Below are 24930 nucleotides of genomic sequence, written 5' to 3'. Positions count from 1 at the left end.
AAAGCCATGTAGTCTGTTTACTTTTCATCTCATATCAAGATGGCAGCTATTTCTCTAACAATAAAGCAAAAATCATAATCAAGTGCCTTGTATTTTGTGCATTTCACTGTTTAAAATATTTTAAGGACAAAATACCTGGCAAGAAGGAAACAGTAATAATAGATACCCTTATAAATTGGTAGAAAATAAAAGTAAACTGCCTTTCAGAATGGAAAATGAACACACAACATAGTCATAGTCAAGACTCACTTGGAATATTTCTTTAGCTTTTCAGAGGAGTCATCAATGATGTCACTCTGCTGGGCCTCCTGGTACATCCCACGATAGAGCTTTGTAGCTACCAGGGCTTTAGCCATGGACTCCTCCCCATGCTGCCAAAAAAACAGGGCCATCTTTTGTCTCTTGGTTAGCACAGCCCAAACCAGGAGATCATTGAAAGGATAAGGGAATGGCCTTGTTATCTGATTGTCAGCCTCTAGAGCGTCATTTCTACTGGACTTTTGACTGTCTCCATGTGTACCACTGGTCTGCATATAAAAACAAAAACAATTAGCATGCATTATTGTAAAACATTTATTAAGCACCAACAGATTCCACAGAAGTGTGCAGTAGAAGCTTGTATAAATCAAATGCAGAGGTTACAGGTAATTGGCAGGTCCTAATGTTTTACATATTAGAGAATAAAAAGCCACATACAATATTTTTAAACCAGTCAATCAATTTTCTGAACAATGTCGGATGAAAATTTTGCAGGATGTACGATTGTTCAGTGAACACAAACCTTACAATAATTGTTGGATCGCACAGAAATTGATCCCTCGTGATGTAGGGTTGGTTGACAGCTCTGCAACCCTGGAATCACCACAACATCCAAAATGGTAGAAATTCCAGGGTTCCATCAATTTGTGCACTTAGGCATAAATGATCAGAATAGATGATCAGATGGGCGCATTGATACTGCCGCAAATTGCTAGGACCATGTGTAAGCACCTTTATGGGTGGTGTCAATATGCACTCAATCGTGAGTCCATTTAAGTGCTTTGTACTAGCACTTGCAATCGTAAATTAGCCTTAGATATTGACAGACAGAGCTGCTGCCTGCCATGAAAATACCTTAGCTTTGTAGGGTTGTGCTGTTTGGATGAAATGAGTGTGTCTTGTTTTATCCTTTGTTACTTCTTTCCCCAAATTCTTCTCATTTTGAGGGTGTTTGGAAGTGCCACCAGCAGGGCTCCGAATGGAACTCTAACAACAAAAACACACACTTAATGCAAATGTACAGTTTTTAACAGTTTTCCCACAGTACAATAACAAGTCCCTAATAATCACTGTCTCTGCAGCTGTGGCTTCTGAGATGTGGCGTTCAGTTCTGGAATATGTAGAATCAGAGGCCTAGAGCCTGGGTTTCAAACCATCTCTCAAAATACTAAGAAAGTATGTTTTCTACAGGACCTCAAATACTGGCTACCCAATCTCTATTGAAGGCATGTTTCACTGATATTTTGGGGTTCACATGTGACTCTTTCATGCCTACTGTGCAGCTGGTCCCCAGACATTTCCCATAATTTCAATTAAATATGGCCCCTAAAGGTGCCATGGCCCACACATTCCTGATGCAAGCCCCATCTCTCCCCTGAAAAGACTCCAATTTGTCCCCCCTGGGTACTAAATTGCAAATATCAAATATGTTTAACTTGGCACCACTCCCACCCACACCAGAGAGCCCTACTTCCCCCATTTGGGCTCTAGTTGTGTAGGGCAGTGCTGTCCAACTTCTACGGTGCCGAGGGCCGGAATTTCTCTAGCATACATGGTGGAGGGCCACTAATGGAAGCCAGTTTTGACCACTCCCCTTTTTGAAACCACACCCACTTCAAACCACACCTATTTTATCACAATGGTGGTAGCACAGCAAAATCCCAAATGCTTGGTCCTTACTGTGGGGATATCAACCATCATTCATATGTGAAAGAATTATGTCATATTAAGATATACCCTTAAATTCCATATGCCTCCTCCTCCCCTGTGGATAGCAGAGCAACCCCCAGTACATAATTACACACCTTAGGGACCATTTAATGGCTATTTCCAACTGCTAACAAACTCCCATAACAAACCCCTGCCAGGTTCACTTCCCACAAGCAGCATAGGGCAAGCAGAGTATGGCACACACAGGCAGCACTCTGCCTGTCCTATGCTGTCTGTGTGTACCATACTCTGCCTGTCCTACCCTGCCTGTGTGTGCCATACTCTGCCTTCCCTATGCTGCCTCTGTGTGCCATACTCTGCCTGCCCTTCCCTGCCTGTGTGTGCCATACTCTGCCTTCCCTATGCTGCCTCTGTGTGCCATACTCTGCCTGCCCTTCCCTGCCTGTGTGTGCCATACTCTGCCTGCCCTACCCTTCCTGTGTGTGCCATACTCTGCCTTCCCTATGCTGCCTCTGTGTGCCATACTCTGCCTGCCCTTCCCTGCCTGTGTGTGCCATACTCTGCCTGCCCTACCCTTCCTGTGTGTGCCATACTCTACCTGCCCTATGCTGGCTGTATGTGCCATACTCTGCCTACAGTACCTATGTCTGAGGTGTGAAGAAGTGAACAATGGGAGTGATTTCAGTCTGAGCCTGAGGTGTGAACACTGCAGGGGGTGAACAATGCAGGTAAAAGGTGTGAAAAACACAGGGAATTACATATTTAAACAATACAGGGGGATTACAGCCTGAATCTGAGGTGAGAACCATGCAGGGGGCCAGTTAATCTCAGTACTGATCCCATTTAAAGCTTACTCAAAGGTAAGCCATCAAAGCAGCCAGACAGGTGGGGGGCCACACAGAGGGGGGTCGCAGGCCGCCAGTTGGACAGCACTGGTGTAGGGGATGGGTGCAGTATATCAGTAAATTAGCACCACATTGTCTCACTCTGATGTTCTTTGTATATACAGAGATGCCTTAGGACGGTCATTATTCTGACCCACAAGTTGATCCTTTAATTACCTGACTTAGTGCTTTGTACATCGCTTTGAAGTTTTTCTTTGTGTAACGGCTTCTAAATACACCTCCCATTAGATATTCAATTACAAGCCCCACATCCATCATAGTGATTTTATACTTGCCTGGGACGTTACCCTGTAAAAAGATATTTGATAATTACTAGTCTGTTCATATAAACGTTATTTTCAGAACAATATATGTCTCAAATCCATTTACTCTTGAAGTGATCATCTATTTTGCTCATCCATGGCAGACTAATGAGCAGGATGACGGAAGCCACTTGGGGCACACCAAGTGGACAAGTGCCCTCCACCTTCCATCGTGGGATTAAGGGAGGGAGGAGAGAAAACCATCAGGGTTCAGCAGCCCCTAGCAATAATTTTTTACTTTTCTTTGGGCCAGCTATGGCCAGGACAATCCTGCAAACTTCTACAAATCAGAGAGCCTAGGGGCTGTAAAAACGCTGCCAAATTCAAACAGTGGTCAGCCTGGCAATAGCAGTAGCCTAAAGTCACTAGATTCACTAGATTTCGTTCCTTTTCTAGTTTTTTCCCAATACCTGTTCTATATATACAGAATTACCTCAGACACATGAGCATAAACAAACAGATTTTTACTGACTGTACCTTTTTTATCTCCAATATAAGCTGTAAAAGGGTGTCGCTGTTTGTATCTGGTTTCTGAAATGAAAGAGATTCTTTATGCAGTTTATATATTTCCAGTATATTATATATGCAGTTTATATATTTTTTACATATGTTGTTTTAGTTTATGAATACTCAAGGAATAATGACAAGGCTCACAGCAACCTCGGAAAGTAGCAGATTCACTCTAATGAGAAAAATGTATCTCATCATTTATCATGTGTAAGCTCTATTAAAGTTTATGAAAAAATCTGACACTGAATTAAATTGAGGTTTTTTTTCTCACTGAATTCAATCGGGACGTATAAATGGAACAGGAATTGCATTAAACCAAAATGTGTTGGTGAACAAAGAATAAACAGAATAGGACTGCAGAGGTATCTGCTGAAAAATATGTGGAGCACCTATAAGGGCTCATGTACAATGTGCAGGGCAGTGTGAAGACTGAAAAAAAAAAAATCATCTTACCCTTAGGCACAGAACTGAGTTCCAGAATTGCAACACCACCCCCCCCCCCAAATGAATACAGTTTGACTGCTCTGTATTCATGAGGAGCAGGCTAGGCGGCTTTATGTGCACATCCCCTTGAATGCACACTAGCTATATTTGAGTGTGCACGTTGCTACCAGGTCATGAGAAGAACATTAATTAGCATTTTTTTTCATTATGGTTCCACAGGATTATGTGGGTACTGTACATTTCTAAATATTGTAGGTGGCACAAAGTAAAAATTGAAAAACCAACAAAAGTGAATTTTTTTTTACTAACATATAAAATGGTCTCCTCTCATTCATTATTTTCTGCCTATTACTCTAGAATTCTTCCTAGGAAGCCATGCAATACTGTTATCAGCAGAACCTTCTCCAGCACCTACCACATTGTAAAGTTCATCCAGACGGGGAATTGTTAGGAATTTTTGCATGCTGACCCCATTTTCTATCAGGAGCTTGACAAATTCAACTCTATCCATGATAAGAGCATCCATCATGACTTGTTCCAAAGGTTCTGTCTGCAAAAAATAATTTCTTATTATGGGTTAAATCTAATACTAGTGAAGAGATAATAAGATGGGGGTGCGAGTGTAGGTGGGCTGGCAGATTTAAAAGCCAAGTAGTACTGTCTTCAGCTGTAATACTATTTGCAGTGGTGTTACTACAGGGGGGGCCTGGATCCACTTCCTTTGTAGGGGCCCGCAGGTGACGTGATGTATGTCAAATCCCAGTTCTTCCACGTTTTTTCTGCATCACAGGTCACCTGTGATTTCTGCTGGGGGAGCAGGAAAATAATCTTGCAGAGGGTCCAGGCCCCCTTACTAGCTCCATTGGCTACTTGACCTGGCTTTGGTACCCATACACACTCAGATCTATAATTTAGCATAATTGAAATAAATAGCTTTTTTTTAACTGCTTTTCTATGTATTTGAGGAGTATACAATAAATGAAAAATAAAAGAATCACAATTGCATTAAAAAATGCATAGAAATTTAACCTTGGCCTATTGTATGTGTTCATATTCCATTTCCATAGACACACATTCAGATGCGTGTAACAGTCCTCAATGATGCAGGCTTCATAGTGACAGTTGTGAAAATTTAATATGAGATTCAACTCAAGAGAATAAGAATCTTAATTGTTATCACTTCAAAATTCTATGCTGAAATCATCATGTTTAGTATCCCCTTCTCAGCAATCTCTCTTACTACATGCAAGTTGGAGTCAAATTTTGATTGCTTACTTTGCCTAGGCAATGTATTAGTGATAATAGTCTTTCAAAAAAATAAATCAGCTCCAACACAAAGCTGCATGAAGAGAGACAGATTGCTAAGAGGGGGATAGTGACGAGCACCTTGATTATTTCAGAAGTGATAAAGAATTTTTAATTTATTACGTATGCATGGGCCACTTTGTTATCCTGAGTATAAGGCTAGTGTGTACACATAATGCATGGGGATATTTAAGTCTTTTATACAGAAGGTTAGGATGTTTTCTAGATAATGGGTCTTTCAAAAACTGGTAACATCAAAAATAAAAAATAAGAAGCCACAGCAAAGTTGCACCAAGTCAAATCAGAGGTTCCCCTTTAAGTTGAGAATTGTGTGAAGACTTAAGTAAGCTGTTTGTTGTCTCTGTGTAACTTAGTATATTTCAAGTAGCTGTGATGCCTTAACAGAACATAACCAATATGTAGAAAGCAGTTTGTATAATTAGTGGCTTCAGAACAGCATGAAACCACAAAGGGATACAGCTCACTACCCAGTGGGGCCATATAAGGTGTGGTCAAATATGGAGGTCTGAGTTTTCCTGAAGGCAGAAATTGCTTTGCAGGAAGAGTCACTACAAGATCTAATAGCAAATCACACTGAGAAAGTGTGCACAGAAAGGCAGGAGATGCTGAGGAGATAGACTGGAGTGTTTCCATAAGCACAGTGCTAAGAGGCACTAGGAGTGATTGTCCCAATTTTAGATTGTAGTTTTAAATAAATTGCAACCTTGGGAGGTTGTTCTCCCATTATATGAGACTATGGTCACAACCTGGCTGGTAAACATTATGGGGATTATAAATAGGGAAGAAAATTAAAATATAATGTAGGGACCCATAGGTATTAGAGTCCCTATGGCTTTAATTCCCTACTGTCTCTTTCCTATTACTGTTGCTGGGCAAAGTCCCATGTATCTAGTTCACTATACCTTATGCCTTATTGGTTTAGTTAGGATGACCACTCCCCTTGCAGACTGATAAAGTGTCTAGCAAGGAGGGGTGGCTTCCTCTTTGGCTGCCTTCTGACTCTCAGGGAACATCTCCATTGAGCCTGGGATCAGAATAGGCCCCAGTAAAGCCACCTGCCCTAGAGTAGCCCCTTGGTGCTCTATGAAGTCGGGGACAGGGCCCCGTGAATGAGGTGAAGTAAGTGGTAGGATAGATCCTGTTATAGCACACTTTAGAAAGTGTGATATAGTTAGGGCTATCTAGTAAGAGCAGTCTTCGCTCCAACATAGGAGAAAGTAAGGGTTCAGCATACCCAGGCTCTGTTTGCCTTGCTGTAGGGACCGCAGTTCAGAAACAGGTATCAGGCAGTATTTACCCCTGATCCACCGTTGGCTGTAGGGATCCGGACAAGTAAAGGGTGATCATCCTTAGAATTTCTGCTCGTTCCACATCTGCCTCCATTGGGGTGCTACTCTGCTTCTGCTTATAACAACTGCCACTAAATGCTGTGTTAACTACCTCAACTATTGCAATTATAACCCTGCTTCAACCTTGTCTGTGACAATAAACGTTCTACAGTTATTCAGCAAAGAACCTTCTGGCGTCCTAATTACTACCTCTACACCATACAGCATCAGGGAGTTGTAGTCCAACAACATCCTCATCTCCTAGTTCGCTCCTATATGCCATCTCCCACTTAGCGGAGGCCCATACTATACACTAGCCTGGATTAACCCCTAAACGGCCAAAAAGGTGTTACAATAGTAAGGCTAGAAAAAATTGCAATTCACTCACTCATTCCTATACTTATTGCACTGGCAACAGTATAAAGTCTCAGGGCAGTGTGCTGCAGTGTTGTTCAAAAACCTTCAAATTCACAGCCAACAACAGCTTCCCATTCTGTACAATAGGTGAAAATAGTAAATATACTTTCCACTGTGTTATAGATTTGGTCCATAAATGAATCCATTTTATGTCACTTCCAGTAAACTAGAATTAAAGATCTTTTGGGTGAGTATAAATAAACAATGGAAAAAACTTTGCTTACCAGCCATTGTTGTCCACGTACAAAAATGTGATTTTTGGCAATATCCACTCTATCCCATGCAAGTGCCAAATGCAGCCGATCAATGGGGGAGATATTGTTACCTATTGGTACCAACAAATAAAAAAGCCTAGATGTTAGCATGCGTTGTCATTACATTCACATTTCAAATAAGCTGGATTGTCCCGTGCCCTTTAGTGCCAGAGCGGGTCCAGAGAGGGCCACAACGCTAGTGCAGAGCAATTGCAATAGTGCTCCCTGCACTAGAGACATGGCCCCCTCTGGACCCACTCCAACATGGAAGACGTAAGCGTGGAGAGGGTAAGGGGGGGGGCAGCTGCCCTAGAAACACCACTGTTAACACGTATTTATAAAGCACCAACATATTTTGCAGTACTGTGAAATAATTGTGTGTATACATTAAACATGTATGTATGTATATCTTTATTTATTAAGCGCTACTTATGTACGCAGCGCTGTACAGTAGAACACATTAATACAAACAGGGGGTTATAAAGATAATAATAGATAAATACATAGTATAACAATAAATACTAATAAATAAATACAAGATACAGTTGCAATAAGTTAAGAGTCAACGACACAAGAGGATGGAGGTCCCTGCCCAGTAGAGCTTACAATCTAGATACAAACTGTTTTACCTGCAAAAACAACCAATAACTGATATAAGAGGTAAAGAGAGCCCTGCCCATAAGAGCTTACATTCTACCTTCTATTGCTAAGTAATTAATGGTTAATTCATTAACGGGTAAAATAACTAACTTTACAGAAGCAGCAACCAATTAGAGGTGTGTTTTCAAACAGCTGACAAGAAAATGCCACCTACCTAGACCATTTATTATGTACTCCAAAATGTTTTTGTATCAGTTCAGTAAAGTATCAAAAGCATTCATCATGTACTCTGACCTATACAGACCATAATGCTTTGTAAGTCCTGTGGAGCTGCTACAACAAACACTGTATCCCCAAATATTTTGCAATGTGGGTAAAACCCACAGGGACTTGCATGTCATTACCATGTTCAATTTGATTTACTCACTTAAGAATAAAGGAGTTGCTGGTCAATTTGTTCCATGACCATATAGCTATATATGTTTTTTCCATGTACAGTAGTAGGGTTTATATTCACTTTCTGTTCTCCATGGCTCCTATCCCTATTCTCCCCATTTATACATACTACTTAGGCTGATATTGCTACAAGGTAATGGAAGGATTACTAGGAGGGGTCTATCTCTAAGTAAAATATACCTTTCAATAGAGCTTTGAGTAGATCTACATCAATTTCCTGATGAATATCAGGCCCAATGTGTAATACTGTTATCTGGAAAGCAAAAGTGAGATCAGATCAAAAAATTATAATGACTGAAATTTCTCAGTGTCCTCAGACAGTTGATGGCTTAGGATACAGTTTAAAGATGTGATACCTCTTTTGGAAAACTTTTTCTAAAATAGTGCCACTAAATCTTATCTAAACTTGGGATCCCACCACCCCAGAAGAATACCAGGTAAGGGGAAGGTGTGGTGAGTATGGTTCTTGCACCATGGCCCAAAAGCAAGATTGAATCTTACCTTAACTTCACTATAGTAAAGAAAAAGAAAAGTCGAAATAATGAATTTTGGATCTGCACTCACTAGCTCCTTCATTTGCATGCAGCACATTAGGGTCTGGAACAGGAGTAAAGCTTCATTTTTATTTAACGTGAAAGTCTTCTTAATGATAGAGATGACATTTGATTCCATTCCATCTGGGAGAAGTCTAATGGAAGAAAATGAATATACTGTATTATAGACTAAAATTCCTAAAGCTAGTAGCAAAAAGAATGCTGTGTTGTATTCTTTGGCAAATGGCTTGAATTGTCTTCTGATACATGAGTGAGATCTCCATTATCCAGAAAGCTTGAATTACATGAGGCCATCTTCCACAGGGCCCCTTTTATGCAAATAATTTTTAAAAGTTAAAAAATTTCCTTTTTTTTTGTAGTAATAAAACTGCACCTTGTACTTGATGGCAACTAAGCTGCATGAATCCATATTGGTGGCAATCCTATTGGGTTGATTAATTATTTCAATGATTTTGTAGCAAAACTATAAAAATAAATATATAATTAAAACTAATTCAAAGACAATGAATTTTAGGAAGGCAAATTTTAGCTCCTTAAAGGGAAAAGAAAGTCAAAGTCACTTGGGGGTGCCAAAATGTTAGGCACCCCCAAGTGACTTTGACCACCTACCTTTTACCCCGGGCTGGTGCCCCTGTGAGGAGGGAACAGCACCAGCCCGGGGTAGCTGCAGGCGCTTCCTTCCTCTTGTTTCGCTGCGCGCGCATGCGCAGTAGAGAGAAAAGCCGAACTTAAACATTAAAGTCGGCTTTTCACTCTACTGCGCATGCGCCCACCGCTGGCATTCAGGAAGAGGAAGCCAGAACACGGAAGCGCTGCGCTCCTGGTGCCCCGGGCTGGTGCTGTTTTCTCCCAACAGGGGCACCAGCCCGGGGTACGAGGTAAGCGGTTAAAGTCACTTGGGGGTGCCTAACATTTTGGCACCCCCAAGTGACTTTACCTTTCGTTTCCCTTTAAGGGCAGCGCTTCAGGGCATAGATTGGGGCATTATGTTTTCTGATAAAAACACAGAGCAGAAATGGTTGTCATTTAAAATGATATTAAATCATTACTGTTCTCAATTTATTCCATTAATAAGAAAAAGTAGAAGTGTTAAGAATCACCCTATGTGGCTTAACTCTGAGGTAAAGAAGTTAATAGGGAGAAAAAGGAAAGCTTTTAAGAAATATAAGTCAGAGGGGACAGTAGCTGCGTTTAATGATTATAAACACTATAACAAGTGCTGTAAAACAGCAATCCGGAAGGCAAAGATAGAAAATGAGGAGCGCATCGCGGCCGAGGCCAAGACTAACCCCAAAAAGTTTTTTAAGTATATTAATAGTAAAAAGATGCAGGTTGAGGGTGTGGCCCCATTGAGTTATAATAACAATATGGTTACAGCGGATACAGAAAAGGCAGATGTGCTTAACCAGTTCTTTTCTTCTGTGTATACAGTAGAGGAGCCAGTGGGCCAAGTCCCACCCAATAGCTGCACTGTTGCCTCAGCTCCAACTACACAGTGGTTGGCACAGGATATGGTGCTTAAAGGGTTACACACGATAAATGTAAACAAGGCACCTGGGCCAGATGGCATACACCCTCGGGTACTGAGAGAGCTAGGGGCAGAATTGCAGTGGCCCTTGTTTCTGATATTCTCAGACTCTCTTTCATCAGGTATGGTACCTAGGGATTGGAAGAAGGCGAATGTCATTCCCATATTTAAAAAGGGAGTAAGATCTCAGCCTGGCAATTATAGGCCTGTAAGTTTGACATCCGTGGTGGGCAAGTTATTTGAAGGCTTGTTAAGGGATCACATTCAAAATTATGTAGTGGAGAATGCCATTATGAGCAGTAATCAGCATGGCTTTATGAAGGACAGGTCATGTCAGACCAATTTAATTGCTTTTTATGATGAGGTAAGTAAGAAGCTGGACAGTGGGGATGCAGTAGATATAATCTATTTAGATTTTGCCAAAGCATTTGATACCGTTCCCCACAAACGACTGCTTTCTAAACTAAGGTCTATTGGTCTTAGTGAAGCCGTTTGCACATGGATAGAAAACTGGCTACAGGATCGGGTACAGAGGGTGGTTGTTAATGGTACATTCTCTACTTGGAATAAGGTCCTCAGTGGGGTCCCTCAGGGTTCTGTACTGGGTCCACTTTTGTTTAATTTGTTCATAAATGACTTAGGGGAGGGTATTATGAGTAATGTATCAGTGTTTGCAGATGACACAAAACTCTGCAGACCAGTCAATTCTATCCAGGATGTGACATCCCTGCAGCAGGATCTTGACCAACTGGCAATCTGGGCAGCTAAGTGGCAGATGAGATTTAATGTGGATAAATGTAAGGTCATGCACCTGGGATGTAAAAATATGCAAGCCCCGTATACCCTTAATGGGACTGCACTAGGCAAATCCATAATGGAGAAGGACCTTGGAGTCCTTGTAGATAATAAACTTGGCTGTAGCAAGCAATGCCAGGCAGCAGCTGCAAGGGCAAACAAGGTTTTGAGCTGTATTAAAAGGGGTATAGATTCACGGGAGGAGGGGGTTATTCTTCCCCTTTACAGAGCGCTGGTAAGGCCCCATCTAGAATATGCTGTTCAGTTTTGGTCTCCAGTGCTCAAACGGGACATTATTGAGTTAGAGAGGGTCCAGAGAAGGGCAACTAAGCTGGTAAAGGGTATGGAAAGTCTCAGTTATGAAGAAAGACTGGCCAAGTTGGGTCTGTTTACACTGGAGAAGAGGCGCTTAAGAGGTGACATGATAACTATGTATAAATATATAAAGGGATCATATAATAACCTTTCTAATGTTTTATTTACCAGTAGGTCCTTCCAACGGACACGAGGGCACCCACTCCGTTTAGAAGAAGGGAGGTTCCATTTAAACATTCGGAAAGGATTTTTTACAGTGAGAGCTGTGAGGTTCTGGAATTCCCTCCCCGAATCAGTCGTGCTGGCTGATACATTATATAACTTTAAGAAGGGGCTGGATGGATTCTTAGCAAGTGAGGGAATACAGGGTTATGGGAGATAGCTCTTAGTACAAGTGAGGGAATACAGGGGTATGGGAGATAGCTCTCAGTACAAGTGAGGGAATACAGGGGTATGGGAGATAGCTCTTAGTACTAGTTGATCCAGGGACTGGTCCGATTGCCATCTTGGAGTCAGGAAGGAATTTTTTCCCCTCTGTGGCAAATTAGAGAGGCTTCAGATGGGGTTTTTTGCCTTCCTCTGGATCAACTAGTAGTTAGGCAGGTTATATATAGGCATTATGGTTGAACTTGATGGACGTATGTCTTTTTTCAACCCAACTTACTATGTTACTATGTTACTATGTTACTATTAGGGATGTACCGAATCCAGGATTCGGTTTAGGATTCGGGCTTTTTTTTGCAGCCTCCAGTTTAACAGATTGGGTCATGGGTAACCATAACAATCGCTATTAGCGGTTCCGATTCTGGTTGAAGAGGGCAGGCTTAGCTGTGTTAGTTCACACGAGCAAACCTGCTTGCTTGCTTATATTTCTGCAAATAAACCTAGGGATCTGGGACAGCAAGGGGGTACTATTTATAATTTATAATTTACTATTCATAATAATGAAGTCTGGAAAAGAAGAGTTGCCTTGTCCTTTAAGGTATGATGAGCTAAATGACAGAAAGATCCTTTTCCAGAAAACCCCAGACCCCAACCATTTTGGATAATAGATCCTATACCTGGTGACTTGAGACATACTGAGTGCATATAAACCCTTTATATAGTAATACTGGTTTATATGCACTCGGTATGTCTCAAGTCACCAAGAATATATGCACTGGCCCGTCCATTTTTTATTGAGGTAATGAGCAATTTTGTCTTATTTGATTCAGTATAACTATTACTGGTTTGTGTTATCAGTGCTGTCACATGTTATAGGTAAAGTTGCATGGCCTGTTCTTACCCACTGCTCTCTGTATGTTTATGAACATATGCAAGGAGGTCTGCCGCTCTGCCAGTCCCTTCACAGACAACAACTGGTACAGGAGGACTTTGCTGAAGATATTCCAGGACTGTAAGGATGGTTTTTGGTCCCCCTTCCAATATAAGAGCCATCATAGGAACATGTCTACCAGTTTCTAAAGAAATGTAATTTAGAAGTAAAAAATATTTTATCTGTCTCTCAGCACCATGACAGATTGAAAATTTGCTCTAAAATGGAATATAACCCACTAAATGTACTGTATATGACATATCAAGTATAAATGCCTATTTCTAATCAGTAGTGTAAGAAAGGTTACTGCACCTAAGGAAACTTAGTGCCTTTTATTACATATTGAGGTTAGACTGGTCTGCAACACAAACACACAACAACATATTTAGTAGCAGGGACAGGCCCTGGTCAAAACAAACTTTGCAGCATCTCTTTAGACTTGATCAGTGGTATGCATTCCCTGGAGACATGAATTGTGATTCTGACAGACATAAGAACTATCATTGCTAATGCTAATGCTATGCACATGAGTCTGCAATATGAATTGCAATGTATAGTGGAGCTGCTTTTCATTTAGGCTAGGCCCTTGGTTCTACTGAAAGCCCACCCTCATACAGCATACATTCTTAACAAATTTTAGCCTTCTGGCAGTAGTTTGGGGAGGGTCATTTACTGTTTTAGCACAATAATGCCACTTGTACAAAAATCCATACAGAATTTGTCTGCTGAGATGGGAGTAGAAGAACTTGACTGGCCTGTAGCTGAATTGAAGCAAATAACACCGACATAAGGTTGTAAACCTTTTCAAAGCAGAAGCTGTAACAACATCAAAAAGAGGACCAGCTTCATATTTATACCTTGTTATGCAGGCATATGTCCAGACACTATTGGCCATTTACTTAATGTGTACAATGGACTGCCCAAGTGCTATTGAAAATAATAGAAATGTGGTGTACTCACCTACTAATATTACTTACTGCTAACTTTAAAATAATACTCACTCGCATTAAATTGTTGCAAGCTGGTTTTATTTTCAAGTTCTCTTCGCAAATTAATTTCCCCTCCAGTCCGTCCCGCAGTCCCATCATCTACCAGCAAGAAGTGGGAATGCAGGTTGTTCAGAACATGAAGTTTACTCAGAGGGCTCAGCAACGTTTGATATGGAGCCATAACCTGAACAAAACATTGACATTTTAAACTACAACATAGAAAGATGGATTAGATATTTATAGTCATATATAATTGTTGGAAAAGACCTTACATTATTCCCAATGAGATCCTGTCTGCCCTCAATGATACCCCAAGGTGCTACTCCAATTATACTAATATTATGGGTGAGACGAGTGGCATATTCCTTTATGGCATCTCCAATATGTGCAGCTACTCCTGTTTTAAGCAGAGACAGACAGAAAGAGAATGTCAGAACATTCATTGGTGTTGTTGCCCTCTTTGTGCAAACTTTTCAAAATATTTTTTTGATTTACTAAGGGAATTAAACTTATATCAGTACCAATTGGTCTGAAAATGGTCTGTATGAGAAATAATGTTGTGCTGGGCTGCAGAGGTCACTTCAAGTAGAGTGTTTGGGATAAGGGTAAAAAGTGATTGCGAGAGGCACGGCTTAGCTTCTTAGAATTGTGTACAGTGGTACAGGTAACGAGCTAGGAGCTGATGCTTATTCATACAGTGAAAGAAAATGGTTACTCCAGGTAAGCATAGCTGGAAAATTTTGGATTGCTAAATTATAAATTATTATCCAGCTCCCAGAGACCTCTATAAGTTCTGATCCGTACATTGTTGCTGTTAACAGTTCATATTCCAAATCTTATCCTATTCTCAAGTGTATAAACCATTTCATAACCCTAGTGCTTTGCAACATTAGTGAGGTGAGACTTTCATCTCAGGTGGCTTGGATGATATTCTGCAAATGTGGCAATCACATTGGCTGCCCTATAACTAACACACACAACTACACACATATGTGTGGATATAATACACAAGAGTCATGAATATCCTGTAAATTATATTCTTATAAACGGAGCTTAGTGATGTGATCAGTTATAATTGGTAATGATGTAATTGTGTAACATGACTCAACAGAAACTTGTGTATTATATGAAATAATGTACCCCCTGTTGTAAAATATGATGATATTAGAAGTCATCTTGGAAATCCATGACCTGTATAAAAAGCACTTGGCCTTTGGCCTCCTACTTATATATATATATATATATATATACATATATTTATTTATACTAATACCAGACTCCACTGATCCAACATGGCTACTTAAAAGCCATAGTTTATGTAGACGATAAATTGGATACCATTATTGGTTCCTCCTGTAAATATCCAGGCTCCCGTTGATACTGCAGCTTTAACAAATCCCTTGCCAAAAGCTTCCTTAAATCGGGGATGAAGTTCGAATTTCTGCATTCCCCCATGAACAGAAATCACCAGATTCGGCCTCTTCATGTGCCATTCCTTAATCATTAGCTGCAGGATGTCTTCCACTTTGCTGTCATCTGACAATCTGATAAACTGAAAGAAATCAATTTATTGGCCTGGCTATTATATCTTAGTAATGTGTTGCCACCAAACTTTTTGACTACCATGGTACTGCAGTGGTCAAGTTATACATGTGTACACTTAGACCTGCTTAAAAAGGCTCAGTCTAAGAAATACTTTTTAGGCATTGTTGTCTTTTTTATTAAAAAAAAAAAAAAGTCAATTTCTGCAATTTAGTGTTAAATGTTCAGTTCTCAGCCTTAATGATGCTGATTTATAAATGGTTGACTTTCTATGCAGTAAGGAACCTGGTCCAAATACCTATTTCTTAACCACCCAACTATAATTTTATCTTTTATGGAGTTTTTCCCCAGCCTTAATTAAAAGCTGCCACTTCACTTTAATCTAGGGATATCCCTCTGTATAATACAAAACTATACCTCACTGTACCTTAGATTGTAAGGAGATCCTGCAGATTATAGATCCAGGTAGCAGCAGGGTCACAGGTTGGACACCCAAGTACTGGGCCTGCTATGTCTATAGATAAAACGTCTATCTGTTAAATAATTTCATTTTCATGAGCAAAGGGTAATAAAACTCCTGACTGAAATACCTTTGCTTTGTAGCCATGAGATCCGCACTGAAAGTCAATGGTGCCAAAAGCATCAGTGGAGCTTTTCACTGTGTGTCTATCCACTGTCCAGTGCTCTGACTCCTGTACATGGGCTGCCCCTGAGGGACCAGCACCACTGGCATAATAGGCATGTTGTTTGATTAACCTGCCACAGCAGCATCTACAACAAAGGAGACAGCATCAGAAATAACTCCAGGGGAGTTCTTCATCTTGTTTATTGAAATTAATATAAAAATATATAATGCATCACATAGGGTTGCCACCTCTGCCGGCTTTTTTCACCAGGCATGGGGTGGGCGGTGGCGTCACAGGGACAGGAAAGAGGCAGGACTGATACATCACTGGGCCAGGGAAGAGGCAGGGCAGTGACTTCACTTGATGTGGCGATCGCCACAATTGCCACATCAATCTCACTGAATCCTGCCCTAATTTGGAAAACCGGGCAGGAGGTTTTGACCCAGCCCTTCCAAAAATTGGGCTGTCCGGGTCAAAACTGGACAGGTGCCAACTCTAGTATCACAATACTTTGCTTTGAAATTTGGCACACCAAACAGCAAAGCAGCTAAAATATCTTCTACAATAAGCCCATCCATGGAGACTAATAGTCTTAATCCTAGCCTGTAAAGACCACAGCCTTCTACCTCCAGAAATAGTGCTATGTTCAGCCACTGGCTTGCTGTTAATTCATGACAGAGATTTTCAGAATTTTTACTTCAAGACCCATTTAGCTATTTAAAGTGTTAAAGATATAAGAAAACCCTGGGTCAGTTAGTGCAAGTTCCAAGAATATCTAGGATATCATCCTTCAGCAAAAATTTCACCCTAACCAACATTCGGGCTGGCCTTTCAGGTTTAACTAGGAGAGCAAATAGGCATTCTATCTATGTGTCACCCTAAAGCCCCCCTTCCTCTGTTCCAAACTCCCTAAAGGGCAAGGCCCAAAGTTTAAAAACCACTACTGTAAGATTTATAGAAAATTTACCGGACAAGTTGCTGGCAAATTTGACATCCTGGAAGGCACCTTAAAAAGAGGGGAAAAAATGATATCAGTGAAATGGAAAATGTAGTAGACAAGCCACAGAATATGACTGACTTACAAAAAACTGGGAAAATGGCATCAGTGCACCTATAGCAGGGGTCCTCAAACTATGGCCCGCGGGCCGGATCTGGTTAGGAGCGGGGGAGTGGGCCATAGTTTGACGATGGGGGGGATTGATGGCGGTCCGCATCGGTTCGTTGATGCGGTCCCCAGACCGACTTTGCCTATACCCATCGTTATAATTCGATCATTTGGCCCCAGGGCCAAACGATCGAATTAGCCTGGATTCTCCCGATATCGCCCACCCGTAGGTGGGGGATATCGGGAGAAGATCACCAAGCAAGCGGATCTGAAGGTGTATGGGCACCTTATGTATAATATGACTGATAACAGCACAACAATGGTTTCTTACCTATGTGGTTCTCTTGAACTTGGAATAATCTGAACACAGTCTCTTTTATGAAATGTTTTTTCAATCCATGACATTTTAGACTGAAGAATAAGAACATAGGCATGTCTGTCAGTGATAAGGCAGTGTGGGAAATTCAAATAGCAATTTCCACTCTGGATCCACTGTGTAATGAAATGCTGAGGGCAACAGTGTGATGAAATGCTTAGGTTACTAAGTAATGAGCTGGGTACAAAGTATCACACATTGTAGGGGCCACAGTTTTATATAATATTGAGGCAACCATTGTTTCTGGAAGCCACTGTATGAATTTTATTGCAGAGAGGGGAAAGTATGTATAAGAGGGAGTGATCTAGAATGAGCTTGGCCTTCATTAGTGTTTGTGGTTTAGCTAGAAATTTCAGTGGGGTTGCTATACACACCACAACTTTTGTTAAAAGAAAACTATACCATCAGAGTGAATACTTGGCTAACAGAAAATGTATATAATAATTGGTGACCTATTGTGTGTGTGTATGTATATATATATATGTATATATATATATATATATATATATATATATATATATATATATAATTTGAAAAAGATGCAGCACACGGGTTACTTGCAAAAAAAGTGTATTAAAAAGTTTCGGACAAAATACATGCCCTTTATCAAGGCTTGATAAAGGGCATGTATTTTGTCCGAAACGTCGCATATGTGATGTGATTCTTTTTAATACACTTTTTTTGCAAGTAACCCGTGTGCTGCGGTGACAGTATTATATAAGTTTATATATATATATATATATATATATATATATATATATATATATATAGTCCCAAAATCGGCACTCACCAAAGCAAAAAATATAAACCGGGTGCTAACCACAAATTAGCATATATATATAAATGTCAGTAAATATTGCCCTTTTACATATTTTCCCTTGAGCCACCATTTTGTGATTTTCTGTGTTCCCTTAGAGATCACATAACCAGAATTAATGCAGCTCTAACTGTAACAGGAAGAATTGTGGAAGCAAAAGAACTCTGTCCATTAATTGGCTGATGTACCCTACATGTTGTCCGCGGAACATTTGTATTACACAAATGACTTGTGCCAATATTTTGGTTTTAAAACCTTCACACAAAGCGAACAACAGCTTTTCTAAAATATATAAATTATAAACAATTGCATATGACACAAATTAATTTACTTTTTTTGCACAATTACTTGCTAGCATTTTGCAGAATATTGTTTCCTGCAGAGTTCAACATAGATATATCCCATCGAATGAGGACCACATTGGCACATTAATAGGGTCCAGGTCTAATGGGGTCCAACTGTATGATCTGATTGTTGGCCCCTGTGCCATTGTATGGATCATCCTAATTTGGCTGAGCATGTTGGTGGCCTAATCAGTCTTAGGTCTGCTTGTTTAGTCAGCAAGTCAGAGGATCTTATAGTGTATGGCCAGCTTTACTTTATTCAGCTGTGCATTTATAGGAATTACATAATAGACAAAGCAACATGCAGTTTACAATATTCTTTTGAATTACTGTATATGCAGGTCCTGCATTATTTTATACCTGTCAGTAATTTAAAAAGCACAGACGATTTCTTTTTGTGAAACCCCCAACTTAGTTAAGGGTGTCTGGTCTCTTTTTATTTTGACTTTTTCAGAAAGTTGGACAGCATCACACTAACAAAATGCCACTAGTATAGCATCTATGTTTATGTCTTCTACTTAAGGGGAAATTCAGGGGAAAGCTGCAGTATTCCCAGAGTGGCAGAACGGTTATCAATAAGAGTCATCCAAATAGAAGGCAATGGAGGAGTGAGGAGGCAGAGGGTTATTAGATACTGAAAGGTGAGTGTGGGGGTAACTCAGCAGAGTGAGAAGGGAAAGGGTACAAGTACAACACTCTGGGGGGAATTCACAAAAGTGTTGGTAAGTACACAGTTCACAAAGCTAAAAATGTCTTTTGTGCGCCAACAACTTTTTTCTCTCAACATTTTTCTTATGGTAGAATATGGTAAAATGTTGTGGGTACGGCTTATTCTCAAAAAGGTTTTACACAATAGCCACACTTACTTTTATCAATTTATCAATACTTCGCTGTGCTGAATGCAGCTACATGGATCCTGGGCCAGGAAAGACATACATTTATTTAATTGATTGTGTAAATATGCTTATGGGTTATGTAAGCTCTTTTAGGCAGGGCCCTCTTTACCTCTTGTTTGTTTATTGGTTAATTTGTATGTAAGGCTGTATGTTTAATGTATACTCCCATTTATTGTTCAGCACTGCAGAATATGGTTGTACTTTATACATGTTAGTAATGATTATAATAAAGTACGGCTACCATACAGATAATTACAGATATTTACTGGATTCATATAAATATCTTATGCACCTATATTTGTGGTATTAAGTTGAAACAGTACAGGTATTGGACCCCTTATCCGGAAACCCATTATCCAGAAAATTCTACGGAAAGGCCATCTCCCATAGACTCCATTATAAGCAAATAATTCTAATTCAACATGATTTCCCTTTTCTCTGTAATAATAAAACTGTAATAATAAAACAGTACCTTGTACTTGATCCTAATTAAGATATAATTAATCATTATTGGAGCCAAAACAATCCTATTGGGTTTGATTACTGTTTAAATCATTTTTTTAGTAGACTTAAGATAGGAGATCCGAACTACGGAAAGACCCCTTATCCGGGAAACCCACTAAATAAGTATGCAAGTGCTTCTTTTCACCCACCTAAGGCCCAAGCACAAATTTCCTTTTTCTCTGTAGTAATAAAACAGTACTTTTTTTTTGTAATTGATCCCAACTAAGATATAAATAATCCTTATTGGATGCAAAACAATCCTATTGGGTTTAATTAATGTTTTGTTGATTTTTTAGTAGACTTAAGGTCTACTTATCCAGAATGTTCGGGACCAAGGGTATTCCGAATAAGGGGTCTTTCCGTAATTTGGATCCCCATACCTTAAGTCTGATAAAAATTAATTTAAACATTAATTAAACCAAATAGTTTAGGTTTTGCTTCCAATAAAGATTAATTATATGTTAGTTGGGATCAAGTACAAGGTCCTGTTTTATTATTACAGAGAAAATGGAAATCATTTTTAAAAACTTTAATTATTTGATTAAAATGGGGTTTATGGAAGATGGCCTTCCAGTAATGTAGAGCTGGGATAATGGATCCCATACCTGTAATATGTAATATATATTATTATAGGTAATATAGTTTGTAATGGTTGTAGATGTGTTTTGTTGAATCACTGTATTTTTAAGATTGAAATATTATTCTTAATCTTAATTGAATACTTACATACATGTGTATAGAGAAATATATATATATATATATATATAGCAAACCCAGGGTGGCACTCTGCTTCAGCTCTTAGCTCGGGTGCAAGGTAAATGACTTAAATATCCAAAAAAGACCAGCAACACCGAGTTATGTTCCAAAAACAATCAATTGTGTATTAAAAACGCATGAACAGCCAACGTTACGTTTCGGTCCCCATCGGGACCTTTCTCAAGGCATTTAATCAATTTTGTACTAAAAAAAATCTGGTTTCTGAAAAGTTATTAACTCCATGTATAACATTTCTGAAATGCATTAGGGCAGTGACATGCGAGGCACTTGGCCCTGGAATATTTTGGAAATTACCTCTCCCACAGGTATTAAATTTTTAGCTCCTGAAATCAACTTCCCCTTAATGTAAATTGAAATTGTAAAACACCTTACTTGTGCAACAGAGTATTATTGCATGAAAATGTGAAAGAAGGCAGGGGAGCCTTCCTAAACTTTCTGTGATTTGTACAAAGCTCCATGATGGGAAGAATAGGCTGTACTTTAATAGAACAAAGGTCAGCGAAAGCTTACATTCCTGGCCTCTCCCCAGTAATCAGCTCATCCTGTCTTGCAAATTAACAGAGATGAAAAACAACAAATCTTAGTTGTGACTTATGTGTCATGTATTTGGAATACATCCATATTTTCGGAACTGTATAATGAAAAGTAGATTAAAGGATTGGACCTACAAAAAGTAAAGAGGGCCTCGCTTATTATAGCTTATAATTAAGAAGAGGAAACAAAAAACACAAGGTATATTGATGATGTTTTTGGATCACCATACCTTAAAGGGCAAGGAAAGGTTAATATAAATTAAAAGTAAGTCTAAAGGCATTCTTTTTAAGTACTTAGTGCATATCTAAATTCCCAGATCCCTGCTTGCTTCTCTGAGATATGGTGCTGGCAGCCTACAGCAGTGTGAAGCCTACAGTGACATCACTGAAATCTCTCTCCCCTTCCTGTAGGTGCCAGCGGCAGCCTTCCTATTCTCTGAGCATGTGTGTAACTTGATCCTGTCTCCTGTTCTGAGCTACACATGCCCACCAGCCAATCAGAAGCAGATCTGGCAGAGGGGAGGGGAGGAGGGAATGAAACACATGTGCAGTATGAAGCAAGGAGGGAAAGGAAGGGAGAATACCTTTTTAGAGATGGCTGCCTGTTCTAGAAAATGTGAAGTAAGTGTGACTGAGTAAATATTTGATTAGGTGAGCCAAAAGTGTGGCGTTTTTACTAAACAATAGGAGGACTATTGGGCAGTATGCTTTTTAAATTTTGACTTGCATTCTCCTTTAAGTGTAATAAAAGATCATTTAAACATTAAATAAAGACAATAGGATTACTTTGCTTCCAATACGGATTAATTCGATCTTAGTTAGGGTCAAGTACAAGGTATTATTTTAATATTACAGAGAAAAAGAAAATAATTAAAAAAAAATTCATTATTTATGGAATTTATGAGAGATGGCCTTTCTGCAATTCGGATCTTTCTGGATAACGGGTTTCTGAATAATGGGTCACATACCTGTAACTGTAGATTTATGAAACGGCACATATTAGATTTAAAACATAGTGACAACAGCATGAGTTAAGGTTTCCAATAAGAAGTTGGTAAATTTAGCTTGGATGCACAAATAGCTTAGAGTTTAAAGCAGGCTAACACTAAAAAATTCAGAGAGTCTGATTAACGCAGCATTATCAGTAAGTTCTATGTTGAGTTTTTTCGTTAACTGAGATGTAAAAACCAGCACAGAATGAGCCTTAGTTTAAAGTATGTATTGCATGGAGCTGATATAGGCTTCTGATCAAGGAGATCAAACTCTTTCCCTCGACAATAAATTGCACAGACTTAAGGTGGCCATACACATTTAGAATTTAGTCTTCTTTCAACGAACGTTCAGATACAAACTTTAAGCTGACCATACCCTATAAGATCTGCTCCTTTGGTAACCTCGATATGCACCTTGACCTGGTACAGTACCAGATCATAATTGTGCTATGCAGGCTGTCGGCATGAGAACTGCTTCAATGCGCAGATGTGGCCCCCGATCCAGTGAGAACATTAAACCTGCCCTGTCTGTTCAGGCCCATTGGTTAGCACCACACAAGGGCCAATAAGCTGCTGACATGGTCTTTGTTCTCAACTGTTCCTGCAGCCCCCTTCAAGTTCCTTGCAAACCCCCCTTACCCCCCACGCCTTTATGCTTCCAGTCAAAAATACCTTAAACTATTCAATGTCTCCCCCACTTAAATAAATTCTATGAGCTATTAAAAAAAAAGAGTTAGCAATTCTGCACCCCTAAATATAATTCAAATTGTAAAATACAATAAGCAAGTAAATTTAACAAAGTGACGTAGTCCTACTGCCAAAAACAGTACTGATGGCTACAGCATTTGGTGAAGAATTAAAGACTCATTTACTGTTTTCTTTAGCAAACTTTCTGTTGGCTTTAAAAACATAACAAGGAACGAGAGTGCTTGACATAATTTAGTCACAAACCACCTCAAGAAGAATGCAGACTTTGTGCTGGAATCCCTGAATGTAGGTTAAAGTTGTACATGTATACATATGCCACAATATTACTAGCATTGCAAAAAAAGTCAGGACTAATAAGATAGCAACCTTAAAGTTGTGGATATTAGCATATCTAGACTATTATGTGGGACTTCTTATCAAAAAGCATCTGGTGGGTTGTCTTCTTTATCGTATTTGTATATAGGTATCTAATTTTTGGAGGTGTGCATAAAAAAATTAACTAAAATATTTTTAGCAAGGAAGTTTTTGCCCACCATTAATATATTAATGTTTCACTGACTAATATTTTATTACTTCTCACTGTTCACCTATGGGTTGTAGATATAGTCCCAATAATTCAAAAAGGCATGTTCAATTATTTAATGATAGGGGACTTTTTCCCCAAAACTATTAGTGTCATTCTATATGCTATTTAGGATAGGATTAGGATTTCTGGTTGGAGGTATTGCTCCTTTAATATTGTTTGTTTGTTGTAGTTTAGCAGTTGTGTTTCTGAATTTATTTTCCTGGATTGTTTCTGTGTGCACATAGGAACATGTGTAATGTGCTCACATTTTTTTTTTTTACTATGTATTTCTCATGAATGTGCCATCACTACAATGCCAAAGAGTAAGGTTACAGTCATTCAGTATATGCAGTATAGAAGTATATACACATACTGTACATACAAATATATATATACACAACATACTGACATACAAAATATTAAATCCACATGACATATTGTTTTAAATCACTGTACACTGAGTAACCCCAGTGAAAATATAGTTAAAACCTGCCCGGTAATTTGTGCTGTGCCTGACACATCTGCTCCAATCCAATGCAGCTGCCCCACAGTAGCAATAGATTTATACACAATGCTACAGGAACATAGAATAAGAAAATCAGTGCTGTTTCTTACCATTGTCCCAGCTCTACACAGTCCTTCTGTCACTCTGCAGGTTGAAGTGAGGAGGCTTGCACAGGCATAGCCTTTAAATGTTTCGCTTTGGAATCTGTAATACCACAACACCAGTCAGACTGGATTGATATAGGTATGGGTGGTTTGCATTGATTGATCTTATTTCTTTAAAGGATATGTTCCACTTAACTATGACAATTGCTGCAGGGTTAGCTGACCTGTAAAAGTTGTCCAGGAGAGAACAAGCTGGTTTGGGGCAGTAAGTGGGGTTGGGGGGAGATGATTCTGCAAAATGTTAAAATAAGTGTCAGGGGAAATGGCTGAAAGAGGCAATAAATACTATTTGGTTACTTTTGGCTTTAGCAGGTTTGTTATGAACAATGGATATTTGTTTTTAATTTAGAAAACAGCAACTATTTTATATAATTTTGGGCCCATGCACAGTCTATGCTAGAAATCCCTTGGAAGAAAGGGAAGATGGCAGCAAGGACCTACTATATTATGGTCATTAGGATTGTGATTTGTTTTGGAGAGCTGCCCTAGGAAAAAAACATAGTGGGGGG

At 39.4% G+C, this 24930-nt stretch overlaps 1 protein-coding gene across 8 annotated transcripts in view; it reads right to left on the bottom strand.

Annotated features, from left to right (window-relative positions):
• Nucleotides 1–24523, bottom strand: part of LOC100497855 (transient receptor potential cation channel subfamily M member 7-like) — a 61996-nt gene extending 37473 nt beyond the window's left edge. For 2 of the 8 annotated variants that reach the window (XM_031899200.1, XM_031899202.1), the window contains exons 1-16: nucleotides 24368–24520; nucleotides 17572–17651; nucleotides 17103–17141; nucleotides 16100–16280; nucleotides 15306–15519; nucleotides 14240–14364; nucleotides 13980–14151; nucleotides 12949–13123; nucleotides 9036–9159; nucleotides 8652–8724; nucleotides 7386–7486; nucleotides 4506–4640; nucleotides 3614–3667; nucleotides 2991–3122; nucleotides 1114–1245; nucleotides 250–527 (exon numbers count right to left, since the gene is read on the bottom strand). In XM_031899200.1, the coding sequence (XP_031755060.1) occupies nucleotides 250–527; nucleotides 1114–1245; nucleotides 2991–3122; nucleotides 3614–3667; nucleotides 4506–4640; nucleotides 7386–7486; nucleotides 8652–8724; nucleotides 9036–9159; nucleotides 12949–13123; nucleotides 13980–14151; nucleotides 14240–14364; nucleotides 15306–15519; nucleotides 16100–16280; nucleotides 17103–17141; nucleotides 17572–17651; nucleotides 24368–24370 (2018 nt within the window). In that variant the 5' untranslated portion in view covers nucleotides 24371–24520. Of the gene's footprint in view, nucleotides 1–249; nucleotides 528–1113; nucleotides 1246–2990; nucleotides 3123–3613; nucleotides 3668–4505; nucleotides 4641–7385; nucleotides 7487–8651; nucleotides 8725–9035; nucleotides 9160–12944; nucleotides 13124–13979; nucleotides 14152–14239; nucleotides 14365–15305; nucleotides 15520–15936; nucleotides 16024–16099; nucleotides 16281–17102; nucleotides 17142–17571; nucleotides 17652–24367 lie in introns of those variants that run through there. The other 6 variants (XM_012959493.3, XM_012959490.3, XM_002939627.5 and 3 more) reach the window with 6 other exon arrangements.
• Between the last annotated feature and the right edge of the window lie 407 nt (nucleotides 24524–24930).

Source organism: Xenopus tropicalis, chromosome 3, assembly GCF_000004195.4.
Source record: "Xenopus tropicalis strain Nigerian chromosome 3, UCB_Xtro_10.0, whole genome shotgun sequence".
Classification (NCBI taxonomy): Eukaryota; Metazoa; Chordata; class Amphibia; order Anura; family Pipidae; genus Xenopus; species Xenopus tropicalis.
Note: the sequence above shows the minus strand (reverse complement) of the source record. Positions and strands in the feature narration are given on the sequence as shown.